Genomic DNA, 17,966 nt, shown 5'->3' on the forward strand with positions numbered 1-17,966 from the left:
ACTAACTGCCTCAGTTAGGTTTAAAGAACTTGTTACTGTAGAAACATATTTACTTAGTACATATTCTTAGTTAAATCCACATAGGGACTATTTTTCAGCCAGGTAGTATATTATGACCATTATTTAAAAAATGTGTATAATGACAACCGGCTATGTATGCAAAGAGATTTTTTTTTTTTTTTAAAGATTTGAAAGTTTATTGCAATTTACAGTGGTTAATCATGTGAGACTTAACACTGATAAATTGTCTGTGTTTAACAGCTTAAAGAAATCCTAAAAATCGACGGGCTACATTGACAGCTAACCTTGAAACTTTTCTCACATAAATAAAAACATACATAGTTATAGAAAAGAAACCCACATGTATATTGTGTGCATGGAGTCATGACAGTGGAATGTGTTATTACCTTGTTTGTGTGCGAAGGGCAAAGAGCATATTTTCACTCAATGAATACATCAGTCTTTATCACTCTTGGTAGATACACTGACTGAGTGAATAGCACCAGGGCCAAACTGCCTTCAGCCGTCGACTTCCAGGCAGCGACGCCTGGGAGGCTGCACAAGCATTGCCCTCAGCCAACCAGATTACGAGCTAGAGCCCGGCCAATCAGCTCACCAGGCTCACCAGAGCTGGCAATCATTAAAAAATAAGTAACCCGGTAATAGAATGGTTATGTCCAGTACATGGAGGATTTTCAAAATAAAATCTAGTTCATTCATTATATTATGCAATTAATTCAAGAAAGAAAGACAGAAAGTAAGAACAGGACAAAGTAAACAGGGGTGTCATGCAAAAAAGGAAAAATATATCCATAAAATCTATAACATTTTTAATGTTTTCAGTATTGCACTTTATTATTTCTTAGACCTTGCAAGCAATGTTTCAATATAATATAGTTTCTTTTGCAAACTGCTACATGTGTGTTATTTCTGTATAGTTTTTCAGAGCATTCACTGATTTGTGCTATCTTGTATTTGTACATCACTAGCTTTCTTAAACTGAAAACTAAAAGGTAGAATTTCTCAATACTTAGTTCAAACTTTAAATCTTTTCATTGAAATCACTGAATCTGTTGTTTTTACTTGGTATTTTATTTCACTGTTTTTAAGTGTACAGCTGCTTTTGTCTATTTTAATTTATTCTTGTATTTTAGTCTATTATTTTGATTTTTATTCTTCTGTACGAGAGGGTTTTTATTGTACAACTGTTTTATGTTTTTAATCTATTCTTGTATTTTTCTCTCATTTTTTTGGTTTTTCCCCTGTAAGTCGCTTTGGAAAAAAGTGTCTGCCAAATGCATAAATGTAAATGCATGAAATGTATGAATGTATGAAATCACAATCTTTTTCACACCAAGATACCTATATACGATTTATGAGTGAACCTAAATGTTCACAATGTAGCAACGATGATTGTGCTCTGGTGAGCCTGGTGAGCTGATTGGCCGTGCTCTAGCTCGCCATCTGGTTGGCTGAGGGTAATGCTTGTGCAGCCTCCCAGGCTGTGCTGCCTGGAAGTCGACAGCTAAAGGCAGTTTCACCCTGGAGTGAGTGAATATCTGGAAAACACACTTCTTTTCTAGCATTTAACATAAGAATTAATAAAAAATTTTCCACAACTCCACTGTTTTCCAGGATTCTAATACAAGGCCCTCTAGTATTCCGGACAGAACTCCTTTGTAACAAAGTTCATAATGTAAAATATACTCTGGCTAAAATTTACTTAGGGGGTCAAATGAGTGGCCATTTTTGTCAAAAAAAAAGTTGTAAGAAATGCATAGAACTGTGTTGAAATAATGCTAATACATTTGTGCACAGACTACTGATATTATTTGACAGTGGAAGCTATATTTTCAGAAATACTGGATTTTGAATAGCACGTGTATGTGTAAACTTTTGCTGGTGGACGGATGTGACATTACCCATGATGATCTGGTCAGTACCAGTACTTTATTAGTAATAAACTTATATACTTACTATTGATAATTATCCTCTTATTCATAGATGTTAGTATTGTGGATCTAAAACATTAACAGCTGACACAAAAACACAAAATGTGGCAGTGGACGGATGTGACATGGTTGTTACAGATCCCATCAGACTGATGCTCGGCAGCCATGTCACCGTTTCCACAAACGATCCCTGTGCAAAAACTAGGATCAGAATTATTTATTGTATAGTTTATCATCGTACTAAAGAGTAAATAACAATATAGAATTGTTATTTCTTTATAAAAATGCCTATTATTAGGAAACTGTTGATTTAAAAAGTGCCGTGTGACATTCTTAATGTACGTATTGGTGTAACATAAGCAGGATGGATCAGCACCATACTCCATATTGAACCTGTAAAAATAAAACACGTGGTATGTAGGATATAATCTTGTAAGAAAAATTGTGGAATCTAAAAGAATAGAATATTTGTTTTTCAGGTAAATTCAGCTCAAATATAACTTGGCCACTTGTGACATGAAAATATAGCATTAATTGTGATGAAATTGGACATTTTTGAGCTGAAAACATAGTTCATATGACCATCAACATGTTGAACAGAACTGAAATCCTGTAAATTTGCATAACTTGCATTTACCAACACAAAGTTCCTTTGGGGACTCACTTATATTGATTTCTTATGCACAAAGACAGAAATAAGACCTCTAAGCAAATTTTAGTCTACTCCAATAAGGTATAATTCTTGATACTTTAAAATATTTATTGCCAGTATCTAAAATAAATGCTTGAAGTCAGTCAGCAGTTACAGTTCAGCACTACATTCAGACTTGCCAGGTCTGAATTTGCAACACTTTAAGCTCACTGTGCATTTCAGTGAATGAAACACTGAGCATGTCACAGTGTACCTCTACACTTTTCTCCCATTCATATCTGTCTCACATTTCATCTTTGTGTTTATCTGGAAAGTCTCTTAAACCTGAAGGTGTGCATTTGTGGTTGTGTTAGTTTGTGGCTGTAACTTCCCACCTTGGATTCTTTTTTTTTTCATTTCAATCTGTATCGATTCCTCCAAAATATGCTTTCAATGATTTGTCAATAACAGACGGATGGAACACAAAGGTAACAATATGTAGTGTATTTCGAGCTGGTTTATTATTTGATCCATTGATGAAACAAACTGTGATGAGTCAACTGATGTCAAACCGTGTCACTGATGAGTCACACTGACCAAATAAATGAATCTATCTAATCATCATTTCCTCTCTGCATTGCGTCATCGTCTTTGAGTAATGATAATACTGGCTTAATATAAATGTTGCATAAATCAGATATGCCGTTCTGCTTGGAAAAATTGCATTACTTTGGTAATACAACCACATCTATATTGTTATTAATAGCACATTACTGCCATTACTTGTACTGTATCTTAGCAACATCTACAAGTTCTTAAGATACCGTTCCCTGATCCCTCTGATTCAATGAATAACATAGTGTTAATCTACTGATTGGCAACAACAACAGTGTATTAAAAGCATGAGACAGAAGTAATCATCCTTAATGAGCTCAGAGCTATACATGGAAGGTAAGCAGTGAGCAACATACTCCTCATAGCTACCACAGTGCTGCAGCACAGAAAGCATCTAATTAACTTGACTTCAACTTCTTCTCCCTTTGTGTCTTTTACGGAGAAGACATCCACTTAGCAACTGTTCAGTAACACCATGGTGACCACCAATTCAAAGACTCTGGTATAAATATAATAAGATGATAAGAGGATGCTGGGAATGCACAGGTTCCTACATCACAAGTGGAAAAAGTTTAACAGCAAGGAGGTCTATGTCTTCACAATTTACTCTAGGCTGGTTTTTATAGCAGACTATGGGTATAATTGTGTTGGATTTACACAAACACTGTCTTATATTTATATGTGAACTACAAACTCCTTCGCTTAATATGCAAATTGTGTATTAATGAACAGTAAATGCTTGATTTCCCCTAGCTTGGAGGTTAAAACTCCGTAATTGCCTTTAAGCTTATTGCCAGCCTATTATCAGCTTACTTCAGACAAATGTGAGTCTATTGCTACATGGTTCAACAGTGAAGTGGCTTTTTTTTTCTCAGATCATCTACACTATATGGACCAAAACAGGAAACATGACCACTGACATTCATTTGAAATAGTATCGTGACAAAACTGTTCATGTCAGTTGTGGATATTTACCACAATAAATGCCAAACCAATGTTTCTTTCAAGTTTAACAACTGATTTTTCATCCCAGGTGATGCCTCATCCACACTGACATGGATATTTTTATAAACTGATATGTTCTTCCTCTAATTAAAAAAAAATAAATGAATGAAAATAAATTTTTTAACAGTACTGCCCACATGACCATTTTACATAAAAATGACTTCAAACTGGCACAAGCGCTTGAACAAAACATTGTTATTGTGGATATACTGGACTTGGAGTTCTTAAAAATCTTCCATTCTAAACCTAAAATGCTACCTAAAAAGATGTTTGCATGTAGATGATAGACCCAAATGTAGAGGAAAAAATATCTATTTTGCATAATGTGGACAGGGCATGAGACTTGAGGAAATGATTGATAGTTGTAGTTAAAAATGATTATTTGTGATAAAAGTGTGACAAATCTAAGAGGTAAAAGGTTTAAAACACTTACAATGATATAAAAAAAAAATCAAATTACACTGGTCTACAATTTTTTAGAAATGATTTGCTTCAGAGATTAAATGTGCTAAATGTTAGGTATTTTAATAAGATTAATTGGAAAATAAATGACAAAAGTGCCAGCTTGCTGATGTTTTCAAGGTATATAATTAAGTGTTATTACACATATATTGGTTTATGTACATTTATATAACAGTTTTATAAATCTTCCACTAAATAGAACATGTAAAGTGAATGTATTCTAATGTGCAGACAGTGTTTTGAAGTAGATCTTGTAGCTCTGAGACAAATATTCCTTTTAAGTCAAACCCATTCTCTCGTTAATTCTTGAATTTCACATTTTGACCCAAGGCTGTATCTTGGAAAGTTCAGCCAACCAGCATTTTTTACTTGATTTGTCTTTATCAGTGACTCTCATGTGGTAAAATTTCATTACTTTTATTCTGGAAGCATTTTCCTTGTAGACCAGTGTTATGAGTAAAATTAAGTGAAAACAAACTCATTTTGTAAGCATTTTGTAAACAAAATTGACCCAAAAGACAAAAAACAAAAAAGTACAAAAATATTCAAAGATATTATGACATTTGCAACTATTATTTTTTAGTCCAGGCCCCTACATCTGAATGTGTCCCAGTACTTTTGTCCATATAACGTATATGTTTACTGTTTTTTTTATTGGGACTGAGAGCAGACAGCTGCAGAGGGAAAGTGTGTTTTTTCAAAGTCTGATATATATACTGTATATATATTTGTCTTTGTGAAAATATTTTCATTTTACAGTGACTATCTTGGAAAATAAATGGACGACCCTGAATTAAAACAGAAGCAGTGTGGAAATAAGCCCAAGTACAAAAATAACTAGCAAAACTTGAATAATATAGGCTTTAGGAGCAGAGCAGAACTCTGTCAGTTCAAGATGAGTCTAACAGTCTCAACAGGCAAACTTATACAAAAGTAAATATGCTTTAAAGTGGAGATATATGGATATTACAATTTCATAATAAGGCATTCTATAGCAGTAGAAGGACACCCGTATGGTAACACAAAATAAAATAGATGAAGGGAAAGGCAATGCTGTGCTCTCTGAAGATGAGATGAGTCAAAGTAGTAGTTTTTTCCCCACTGTAAATCTATATTTCACTACAGTATTTTGGCTGTGTTCTTCCACACTCTGTAAGAGATACAAAGAGCTACTCCTCTTATGGTATGGTAAGTGGTGCCTCCTCTGGGAGCACTCCTGCAGGATAATGGGATACTTATGGTCCTTTTCATTTAGTACAGGTTACTTGCAAACAGCACATACATATCATTCAGAAGCTGTTCATTACAGGGAGCATAAAAAGACATAATTCACAGTTAAGTCTATTTTACTGATTACTGATCTGAGTACGTTCTCACTAGCTGACAGAGGTAAATGAGATAAAAGTACACTGAGAATATTCTTAGATGAGGTGGAGCATTGTGACACCAATACTAATGAATTTTTCCTCCATCTATAATATGGCTGAAAGCCTCTAAAAACACAGGATGCAGTGCCAGTCAACAACAATGTCTGCTCACATAAATTAACATGGCTAAAATACAGCAGTCACAGAGGAGTAATGGCATAAGGGTCTGACATTTTCAGCAAGGAGAAGAAAGGAACAAATGGACTGGCGTGTGAATCAGTCCATCTTCAGCTAGCTCTTTGTGACAGATGAGTCCACATTAGACATCTGTCTTACAAAGTAGCGCTGAATGACTACAGCTCTCAGTGATGAAGACCTAATGTACTGTGTTGTTTCCAATCAGAACTATTATGGGATACATATGGCTGCAGTGATGATGAAGCTATGGTTTGTTTTACTTATACAATAACTCTTGAGTGTTACTGCTGCAACACTCAAAAATAGTCCGCATTAAGAGCCTATAGGCAAGTTAATCTTGGATCAGCTGTATTTTTATGCAAACATACTGAGTCATAAGCTGCTGCATGGTATAGGGAAGGCCACATGGGACACAGCATGCCTGAGGTACTGCCTTTAGAAGCTTGATAAATGTATGGACAAAGAAAAAAAAAAAAGATGTATCGATTTACAGCTTCACATAACATGTCTGCCAAGGTGCTTTCATATGAGTTGACTGCAATTTCTCATCGATGTTCCAGCTATATGATCTCTTTGTTGATATTCAATCACAGGATTATGAGAGCAATCAGACACTTGCTGTGGTTTTCACATGCCTTCCTTTAAACTCAGCAGTTCCAGCAAAAAAAAAAAAAAAAAGGTTGTTACCATTGAAATGCAGGATATACAACACTACATCATTTTATTTTTATCTGCCATTTGTTTTATTCCTACCTAAAGTTAAACAAGTGGTGGCAGGCACAACAAGCCCCGCCCCTCGCAAGTATTGTAGCTTATTTTAGCAATGATCCAGTAGATGTCATCATGTCTATGCATGTGCTGATGTCAGCATATCAATTGCCTCTATATTAGGGATGTAACGATTACCAGTATAACAATAAACCGCAGTAAAATTGCAGACGGTTTGTATTACTGTTTAAATTATAATTATCATGATAACCATGTTTGATTACTGCACTTTTAGGGGAAAAAAAAACACAAGTAAAGCTTTGCTTTTATGTCAAATATTTGAGTATAGTTTTATTTATTACAATTTTAATTTTCTATACCTAATATCTGGAACCAATATTCACTTTTAAAGTCTTTGAAAAGGCTCGTTAAGCATCTTTGTATTATTTATGCAATAAATTACAGAAATTTTTCAAATTGGATTTTAAATTTTTTTGTGTTTTTTGTCCTGAGTGAAAAAAATAACAGGCAGATGATATAAATGAAGTTGTGCTGAAAAAAAAAAGACACAAAACATGGGTATAGTGAACATTTGTTTATATAGTATATAAAGGCAAAATCAAAAGTACTGAAAAACGGACAAAATAGACTCAGACCACTAAGGGTTAATACTTGAATGTTTCTGCCAACAGAAGGTACATTGTACCACTTGTTTTATTTTATTTATTTATTTTTTTAAAAAATACAATTAAATTAAATTATTTCCGTGTGTGTATTAGTACTTTTTGAACATTTTGAGCACAACTTCAAAAATACCGCGAAAATAACGATAACCAGGATAATTTTGGTCACAATAACCGTGATATGAAATTTTCATATTGTTACATCCCTACTCTATATATGTACCACGTTTGAAGTATATTGAAACAAAAGTGATGTTTTTATAGACATTTAAAATTTCACCCATTATAAGTAAATGGAAGAAGAAAAAAGATTTTTTTTAAATTCATAAAAAGTGTGAACTTAGACCTAATTTTCCCAAAATGTAATCACATCTATTCTGGGTCACTGGTAATCTATAAACCCAATCTGGTATGAATTCAACCAATAGTTTTGCTGCTACAGACATGTGAAATGTCACCCATTATGAGTAAATGGGAAAAAAAAAAAAAAAAAATTTAAAAAAATTCATAAAAAGTGTGAACTTTGACATAATTTTCCCAAAATATAATCACATCCATTCTGGGTCACTGGTGATCTATAAACCCAATTTGGTATGAATTCAATCAATAGTTTTGCTGCTAGAGTGTTAACAAACAAACAAACCAAACCAAAAACAATACCCCTTGCCTTCCCTTTGGGGGGTGGGGTTAAAATGCTCTCATGTAGATTCAGTCAGAAGTATAAGAGGGTCAGCTTAGCCAAAAGTAGATATCTGAAAGGAAATGAATTTGCATGACGTTTTACACATAATTCAACTGATTTACAGTAATTACTTAGCTTTTTAAGAACAGCTTTAACTATTTACTGGCAGTCATTGAGGCCAAAGCATTCAAAAGAAACAATAAAATATGCCAAGCAGTATTGTCAGGCAGCAGTCCAGGAAGTGTATGATGAATACTAAAGTTAAAAAGACAGGCTGTTTTAGAATGTAGGTCAGAAATCACAAGAGAAGAAATGAAAGCTTAAAGACTTTTTTTTTCCCAAGCCATCTAAATCCCCGTGTCTTGTTTTACATTCATCCACGCTCACTGTGTCTACACTTCACATGCAGACAAAGAGTCCATAACACAGACTTTAAAATCACATTTGGGCTGCGGAGAATCGAGGAGATATTTAGGTATGAGGTGGGAGCCAGCTCAAGCAGAACAGACTATGAGAGAATAAAACACAAGACTTTAGCCCTCCACGCTGGCATTTCTGGCAGTCAGGGAAGTGCTTTTGGATAGTTGTCATGTTTGGAAGACTTGTGAAAAAATAAATATGCTGTGTATGTCTGCGTAAGTGGAAATGATTAAGATGAGCATATGGCTGGGTTGTCTGGTTAGGCTGACAAAATCTTAACAGCAGAATGGCTGTTTTAAGAACAGAATTTGTCATTTATGTATTAATTACAATAAGTGCTGTATATTCATGATTAACTTTAACCCTTTCATGCATATTGGTCACTCTAGTGGACACTTATTCTCCAGCTGTTCTTGTATATTCATGGGTTTTATTGTTTTAGTTCCATATCAGCCAACACAGTGGACACTTATGCATCATCCCATACACTGACATTCATACCATTACTGTAACTTTCCTGTTCTTTTATCTAAATCAATTGTTAATTGTTATTAGACTGTAATTAACAGTTTGTTTGTTTTTTTGGGGTTTTTTTTTACAAAAATGTTTTTCTTTTTTTGCATATTATCTGAGTCAGTAATAACTAGTATTATAGTATGTTCAAATGTGAGACAACATCAGATTAGCAGCATTATCCTCCTGAGACCCAGGAAAGTGAAATTTTGTAGCTTTTTTCCATTAAACAATTGTCTTGATTGGAAACTACATAATACAACAGGTTTTTTTGTTTGTTTGTTCTTCCGAGACATTTTTTAAAATTACTTTTATTTATTCATTTTTTTTAATGGAATGTCCTTTACAATGAACAGCATTTTTTAAGTAAAACTGTCAAACTTTTGTCCCCTACAGAGGACAGAAATGCATTGCTGGGTCTCAGGAGGTTAAAAATGCTTTTATTTAATAGTTTTCACACAGTATGTCAGTAAATGTATGTTTCTGAGCTTCAAAAATTAAACACATGGTGTCCAGCTGAGTGAACATTTTTGTAACTCCATGAAAAATAGGTTGATAAAAAAAAAAAATAAAAAAAAATAAAAAAAAATCACATTGTTTTTTCATGCCTAAAGAGGAATAAAAACACTCAGGAAAAAAATCTTGATTAAGGTTCTCATAATTCATGCATGAAAGGGTTAACTGTCTTTTGGGGGAAATCGCACATATTAGACCACAAATAGTCACAGCAATATACGCCCCCATGTCTTACCTGATCCCAAGGACAGATTATCCCACCAGAAAACATAAAAAGGTAACCCATGGCAACCAGGCAGGCCCAGATGACCAGGGAGAAGAGACGCAGGAGCTTCTTGAAGATGGACTCAATGCAGACCAGTACAAATACAGCCAGGAAGATGGCCAACGCTGTGGGCACAGTGATTACAAAGGCCACATGGTCCTCAATGTTCTGGACAGAGAAAAAAAAAAAACAGGATTAAACATAAAAGGGCAACACATGACATCTTATGGATGCAAGTAAAATGGGACTTTCAAACACAAGAAAGTGGTGCCACTAAAATAAAACCTCTCTGCTGTAATTGATTCCAATCTGTTGATTTTCTTCTCATTGTATGATCGAAAAAGTCAGGAAATAACATACAAGGTGTTTCAAAATGCTCAACACCAAATGATATGGAATTTACACATACAGAGAAGCAAAAATGTTTGTATTCATATGTAAGAAGCTGGAAGTAGTTACAAAAATGAGTCAAAGCCATCCTCACTTTACCCATTGTTGTCAACTGATATAATAGGTTTAATAATGGCAGCTTTACTCTCCACTACAGAAATCTATAATGGAGTCAGTGACGATATAGTATAGAATTACTGTGGACAATAACAACAAGGGCACTATTTCAGAATTACTTGGTTCAAATCTAAAGTTTTAATTCCTTTTTGTTAGAAAAAAAATAGATTTTCTGCCTCATTGAACACATTCTTTTCTGCTTTTCACCGCAACATTATTATATCAGTCTTGTCAGTGAAATGTTTATCCTGGCAAACCTTTTACACCATCAGTCTGAGCATTTGGAGTCATTTTCTAGAGTGCTTTGAGACTAAAAAAACAACGCTAGCTTCACGGTTGCTATTACATTATCGGATGGGACAGAAGTATTCACGAGTGTAGAAGTACAAATGTTTCTTCTCAGAATCACATTCATCTCTAGGCTTTATGATCTAAATAGTGTTGTTTTTGTAAGATATATAAGTACTGTGCAAAAATCTTAGGCCAAAATACACTGTTGGTTTTGCAGGGTTGAAATGAACATGAATTTTTATTATTTGTGAGTCTCCTTATTAAGATACAATAAAACAATGGAGGAAATACAGTGTGTGCACAGTAATTAAATGGTAAATAAATCAAATGTACTCTACAGGTAAAAATCAGCATTTAATGTGACCTCCATTTTTGGATTTAATACATTGTACACCCTCTTAGGTTGACTATCTAACAAGTTTTATTAAGTAATTTAGTAGCATATTAAACCGAACATCATGCATAACATCCCAGAGTTTTTCTTTACACTGTCTTTAATAATTTTCTCTTTCCAGATGATTCCATATAGCTTCTATAACATACACATTATTTCTAAATGTATATATGTATTTTTAACACTGTTTAGGCATTGTATTTCTTCCAGTTGATCTATTGCAGGGGTATCAAACGTGTGGCCCGGGGGCCAAAACCAGCCCACCAAAAGGTCCAATCCGGCCCGCGGGATGAATTAGTGAAATACAAAAATTACACTGAAGATATTAACAATCAAGGATGTCAAAATAAATTTTGTTCAATTCCATCTAAAATAGGTTAGACCAGTAAAATAGTATCATAATAAAGTATAAATAACAAAAACCACATATTTTTCTCTTTGTTTTAGTGTAAAAAAAAAAAAAAAAAAGGAAAATTACACAAAAATGTTAACATTTACAAACTAGCCTTTTACAAAAAATGTGAAAAACCTGAACAAATACGAACAACCTGAAATGTCTTAAGAGATTTAAGAGTAATTGTACCGATATTCTGTCTGTTATTAAATGTTTTGTGCATTTGTAGATCCACTGTGATCTGTACGTTGTAATGAACATGTAAAAATGAGAAGCCGAGGCCAAATAATGGCATAAATTGTTAAAATTGCACTTTTTTTCTTAATAAATTTCATTTTGGTCATGGTTCATGTTTTTCCATATTTTTTAAAAGATAGTTTTTAGATGTAGAAATGTTGATAATATAATCTTACTTTTTTCACTCTAAAACATAGAAATTAGACATACAAATTTTGGAATTGATATTATTTATGTATTATTATGTTATTATTTTAATGATCTGGCCCACTGCAGGTCATACTGGGCTTTATGTGGCCCCTGAACTAATATGAGTTTGACACCCCTGATCTATTGATTCAGAAAGATGAGAAATCCTTATGTGGTCACTATAACTTTTAAAAAGAACACATCTAATGGTAGACCAAGACTTTTGTGCAGTATTGTATAAGTAAAATTTTATGCACAACATTCTGTCTAATCGTATGCATCCTTCTCTTTCTTTTATGTTACTATTAAACCAATATTGCCTTTAAAATGTTTATTTTGACAAATGTTTTACACAGGAATCTGATGTGAAATAATTCTGTGGTGATAAAGCCACTTGCATCCTTTATGCAGAAGCAGAATGGAGTATGTTGTGGCACTTACTTATTAGATTGATTCAATTACATCATACTAATCAGACTGACTGTTAAGTATCTGTGACTGTCTATTTTCCATTTAAGGTTTATTTGAGGAAAAAAAAACAACAAGCAAACCAACTCTCTGAAGAACATTATTTGTACTGTGATATTTTACTTTGCACCATCTTGAATAAAAATAAATGTAGTGGTAAGTCCAAAACTGTAATCGCTATAGTTAAATGTACAGGGATCAATGCTTTCTCTGGAAAAAAAAATGAGAGGAAAACTGAAAGTACAACCTATGGAGGAAGAAAAAGACCCTAAAAGGCCAGCTGTGTTCACCAGGAGAAAAGCTAAAGCCCCATCCATTATGGATTCACTCCTGCCTCTCTGAAATACACTTAGATCTGAAAGTTCTAATAAAAATTTCAGGAGTTTCGTCAAGGTGGGTGTAGAGAGATAGCACAGTGGATTATGTCATTTTTGCTGCCTGCTCTTGCCATGCTTCGTTCCATTATTTCCTGCAGCGTGAAGGATGGAAGGCAAAGGATATTGATATGCAGGTGGATCTATCACACCCTCCGTGAAAAATCTGATAGTGGGACGGGGACAATATCTTAGTATTTATCAAACTGAGGAACTTAACTCTTGACTCGCTTCATATCTAATCCAAGGCTGTTTTCAGACTCTTATTTTTGTATTTCATATGACTTTCATTCACTAAAAAAATTCTAAATGATCCTCACCAATAAAAAAAAAAGATCAGTGACTCGACATTTATAAATAATACATGGCTTTGTACAGTCCAGGGTTTATAGCTAATATATGGCACATCATAAGCTGCACCGTATCAACATTAACCCTCTGGTATCCGGGTGCGTCTTTTAGGCACACTTTGCACTTCGTGTTAAAAAACTTCATATTATTTTTCACAATTTAAATAAGGTTAGAATTCAAATGTTGTTCATTTTTGCATGATCTTTAAAATTCTGGACACCAACTAAAATTTGCACATTGTAAACAAAAGAAAATTACAAGACTAGCATCTGTCTCCCAAGTGTGCCTAAAACGCACTATTTCTTCCATTTGATATGTATGATTAGGGCTGACCTTGATTTACAAAAATAAAATGAAATTACAGCAGAAAAATAAATCAATATATAATATTTAACAGTTTGATTTATAGGTGTGCATTTTACACACACTTGGTGACAGATGCTAGTATTTTTGAACATTTGACCTAGCGCCAAAAATAATAATGCAAATTAACCAGTGTTGGAGTTAATCATTGACATATGCCAGGATGCAAAAATCAAATAATATGTGATCCACTTTTTATGTAGTATATTGAAAAAATTTTTGTTTTGTTTTTTGCATCTAAAAAAATGGTTTGTTTACATTATAAACACGGCATTTAAAGGGTTAAAAAATGTGACAATTACTGAGTATTTGGTATTTTTATTTACAGCTCAAGTTGATGAAATAGAAAAAAGTGTAAAAGAATTAGAAACAAACTGCATGAAATTTTTTTTGACATTATTCCACAAGTGTGCCAAAAAGGCACACTCGGTGCTTAGTAAGGGCCTTGCTGGACGGGACACCGGAGGGTTAACATTTATGTGTAATATTGTCAACCAAAGTTTTAGGTACAACTTTGGATGACAATATTAACAAATGACTGCATGCAGTTACATTAAAATGGAACAATATGTATTTTTTATTTTTATTGCAATAAATTGTTTATTATTTTCATCATTTGCTTAATTTGATCCAAACCATCTATTTTTTATGCTCATGCGTCCCTTCCTCCTTGTGCTCAGCCTCCTCTTCTTCATCTTTCGCCCCCCCACCCCCACCTTCCCTCTGTCTCTTTCTCTTGCATGCAGTCAATGCAGTGGGACAAGAAAGGATGTGTGTGTGGTGGCGGAGAGCCACAGAGAGTTTGTCTCGCCCAGAGCAGAGCTCCAAAACAGCACAGGATTTAGGTCAGCCAGCAGGATGGAGGGATGATAGGATACAAATAAAAGAGAGACAGAAATATGAGGAGGTGAGAGATGACACAGGCGCACAAACAGAGAGAAATAGAGGATGATGGATGGAGAAATAACAAGTGAGTAGCAAAAGCCATCCTGATCCAGCATAGGGACAGAGCAAACAGAAGAGGAAAAGGTGGATGAGCAGCGGTTTGACACAAAGAGACGTTAAGTGCTTGTCTACTGTCATCCACACAGAAAAACACAGGAGAAAGATAGTGAATTTATACATTACTATATTCATTTATGTCTGATGGGAGGAAAAATGCACTTTCCTACAAATCCCTCTGTACCAACTATGATTTTCAGTCTTCATTAACTGATCAATTAGAAAATTTATTAGCACAAAAATAAGTTGTGATTCTGAACATAAGTAAGAATAATGGTGACTATATTATATATGTGGTGAGTAACAATAATAATGGTGAATATATTATTAAGTCCTCCTAATATCTCCCCATGTGCAAAACACAAAAATTATTTACATATTTAAAAACAACTGCATCATGTAGGCAGGTATTGAAATGCAATTACCAATCAGAAAAGTTTCCAGCACGATTCATCCAAAAACTTTTGCATCATCAAATGTAATGTTAGCATTACAGCATTTCATTTAGTGAGTAATTATGCATAAATGATCATGCTTACTACCTGGAAACACCTATTCTGGCTCTCTCTCTGTGCAAGGCGCCAAGACAACTTAACCATGCAAAATTACTCTTTAGTCACCATTTTCTTTATGTATCATGCAAGAGGTGTTGTCGTAACTCAGTTTTGCTGTGGTGAATTTTTAACACATTTATGCCATTCTTTCCTCACATTTGTCTCACATTTGTCTTTTATGTCATGATTTAGACTAATCCTGTCTAAACAGCACTGTAAAAAACAATCAAGTGTAAGCCAAATATGTCTGATTGTTATACAAGTTCACTTTCTTCTTAAGATATTTATAATCAGTCACACCCTCATCGAGTGAAGTCACTGCCAGTCAAAATACCCTGGGAAATAATGGTTTGTTGTATTTTTAGTGTGCCGTTTTTCTTGAGTTCTTTTCCCTCTGCACTTCATTGAATTTTTCAGGCTTTTAGAGCAAAGATAACCCCGTCAAAATAGTGACAGAAGAAAACAGCTCTCCTTTCTGTAGTTCACTCAACCATGAGATCAGACAATAACTAAGCCCCTCATTCCCCCCTCACTTTTATCTAACCCTTCTCTTCACATTAGTGTTGCCAGCGGGACCACATGCTGTGAGTGTGTGTGTGTGTGTGTGTGTGCGTGAGTGTGTGTATAGGTGCTTTACAAACATGTTTGTATTTGCGTGCATCAGTGTGGGTGCAGATTTCAGAGGAATAGGGAGGGGAAGTCATGGGCTGTGTTAGGTTCAGCTAGAGTCGAAGTGTGTAGGTGACTGTATGTGGTTTGTGTCCATGCAAATCAACACTAGGGTGCATTTGATTAGCAAGATGTTTTTGGGTGACCCTGGTCCTGTGCATAGTTTAAAGGTATTTAAAAAGTCTACATTGTGACTCTGTGTATCTGATTCATCTGTTTACTGAGCTTGAACATTAGTAGCACATTAAGCTGAATATTTTCCCCTATGTTTGTTTATTTACGTTAGTGAGAATGAGCAGCTTACCAGTCCCGAAGCAAAGAACACAGTCAGCAAAGCCAGGCAAGCTACCATCACTATGAGCAGCAGAAACACAATGAGAGGATGCTGCTGGCTCATACAGTAGTAGGACTCATAAAGCCAGTCCGGAGACCTGTTCCTCTTCTCTTGACCTTGTCCTCCTCCTCCTCCTCTTCCTCCTACTCCTCCATCTCCCACACCAGACTCCCCAGCCCTATCCAGGAGGTACCGCTTCCTTCTCATTGCCTGTTGCCACATGGATCTTGGAGGAGAGGAGGAGGAAGAGGAGGGAGGCAAACCAGAGGAGGCAGTCAAGGCTGAGGTATTAGTAGTTTCCACCACAGATGAGGAGCTCTGTTCTGCTTTCCTGCTGTTGTTGTTCCTGTTGGGGACTCTGGTGTGAGAAGTCCTGATCTCCAGTTTATCCTTGGGCTCCTTCTCCACCTCCTCCTCTCTGAAGTCCTTCAAGTGGAGACAACTGAACGCTGAGGCTGAAGCTGAGTCTGAGTCAGAGACAGCATGCGCTGGCTGGAGAGGTGACAAGAACGCACCGAGGGTAGAGCGCAGCATCCTCCTCTTTCTCCTCCTGCCAACATGTTGGAGCGAGAAATGAAGGGGAGTGCAGAGACTGAGTGCTCTTTAGAGTGAGAGAGAAAAGTGGGAGGGAGTGTAGCGAAAAGGGGAGGGAGAGGGCTAAGGGGGAGGGGAGGAGGAGAAAGAAGGTGCAGCAGCGGGAGGAAAAGTCAGCGACTGATGGAGACAGGAGCAAAACAAACAAATGATATGAATGCAGTATTCAGTTAATGCAGTGAACCGACATAGACACAATGGTTTGAGGAAAACAACAGTTGGATAAATTGTCAGAGGATGATTTTAAAAACTAAGCGAATCCACACGGTCAAACCTTAGGCATTTTCCTTTGTTCAGCTCTTCACACAACAATATGCCAAAAGTCTTATCTGCTAAACCAGCTCTTAAAAACTGGGGAGGGAAATGGCGCACACACATGTAGTGAGGAAGATTGAAAAATACTTACTACTGAAAAAAATATTTAACTGTAATTTTTTGGTAACACTTTATAATAAGTGCACACTTTGAAGCATTAGTTAAGCATTACCAAATACTGAATTCATCATTTATAAAGCATATTTCTGACATGAATACTCATTAGTATATGGTTTATAAGCACAGTTATAATGTTTTACTAATCATTAATAAGCTCATCTACAATGTGCTTAATGATTGTATTTTCATACTTCATAAATTATGGATTCAGCATTTAAACATTTAGTATTCAGACATGTACTAATGGTGAGTGAATATGTTAGTGTGTATTTTATACTAACTCACACATTTATTTTCCAATAGATGTCCTATAAACAGTTATTAACACAGGAATTCATTATTTCAGGTAGTAATAAAGCACTTATTACTCATTAATTAAGTCTATGGTGTGAGCTCATCTAAAGTGTGGACTATCTATACCATCTAAAGCATTTACAAATGAGATTTAAAGGTTGGCAATGACTAAAGACTCACAAAAGTGTCAGTTATTCTAACAAAAGAAAGACAACACATGGGATTATCAAACAAACTGCATGATTGAAGGATGAATGATTATGAATGATTAGTAAAACATTTATAACTGTGCTGATAAACCATATACTAATGAGTATTCATGTCAGAAATATGCCTTATAAGTAATGAATTCAGTATTTGTTAATGCTTAACTAATGCTTCACAGTGTGTACTTATTATAAAGTGTTACATTTTTTTTTTTTTTAAATTAATTTGGACGTTTTCATACATAATACAAGGTATCACTAGGTAATTCATTTCAGGTTTTAGCAAAACTTAA

The 17,966-nt window shown here is 34.9% G+C and overlaps 1 protein-coding gene across 2 annotated transcripts in view; it reads right to left on the reverse strand.

Moving 5' to 3' along the window:
• adcy2a (adenylate cyclase 2a) overlaps nt 1–16,724 on the reverse strand; it is a 109,933-nt gene extending 93,209 nt beyond the window's left edge. The window contains exons 1-2 of one of the 2 annotated variants that reach the window (XM_030157780.1): nt 16,115–16,722; nt 9,988–10,185 (exon numbers count right to left, since the gene is read on the reverse strand). In XM_030157780.1, coding sequence (XP_030013640.1) covers nt 9,988–10,185; nt 16,115–16,678 — 762 coding nt within the window. In that variant the 5' untranslated portion in view covers nt 16,679–16,722. Of the gene's footprint in view, nt 1–9,987; nt 10,186–16,114 lie in introns of both variants that reach the window. The other variant, XM_030157782.1, reaches the window with a different exon arrangement.
• Nucleotides 16,725–17,966: the final 1,242 nt, after the last annotated feature.

Source organism: Sphaeramia orbicularis, chromosome 16, assembly GCF_902148855.1.
Source record: "Sphaeramia orbicularis chromosome 16, fSphaOr1.1, whole genome shotgun sequence".
NCBI classification, from domain to species: domain Eukaryota; kingdom Metazoa; phylum Chordata; class Actinopteri; order Kurtiformes; family Apogonidae; genus Sphaeramia; species Sphaeramia orbicularis.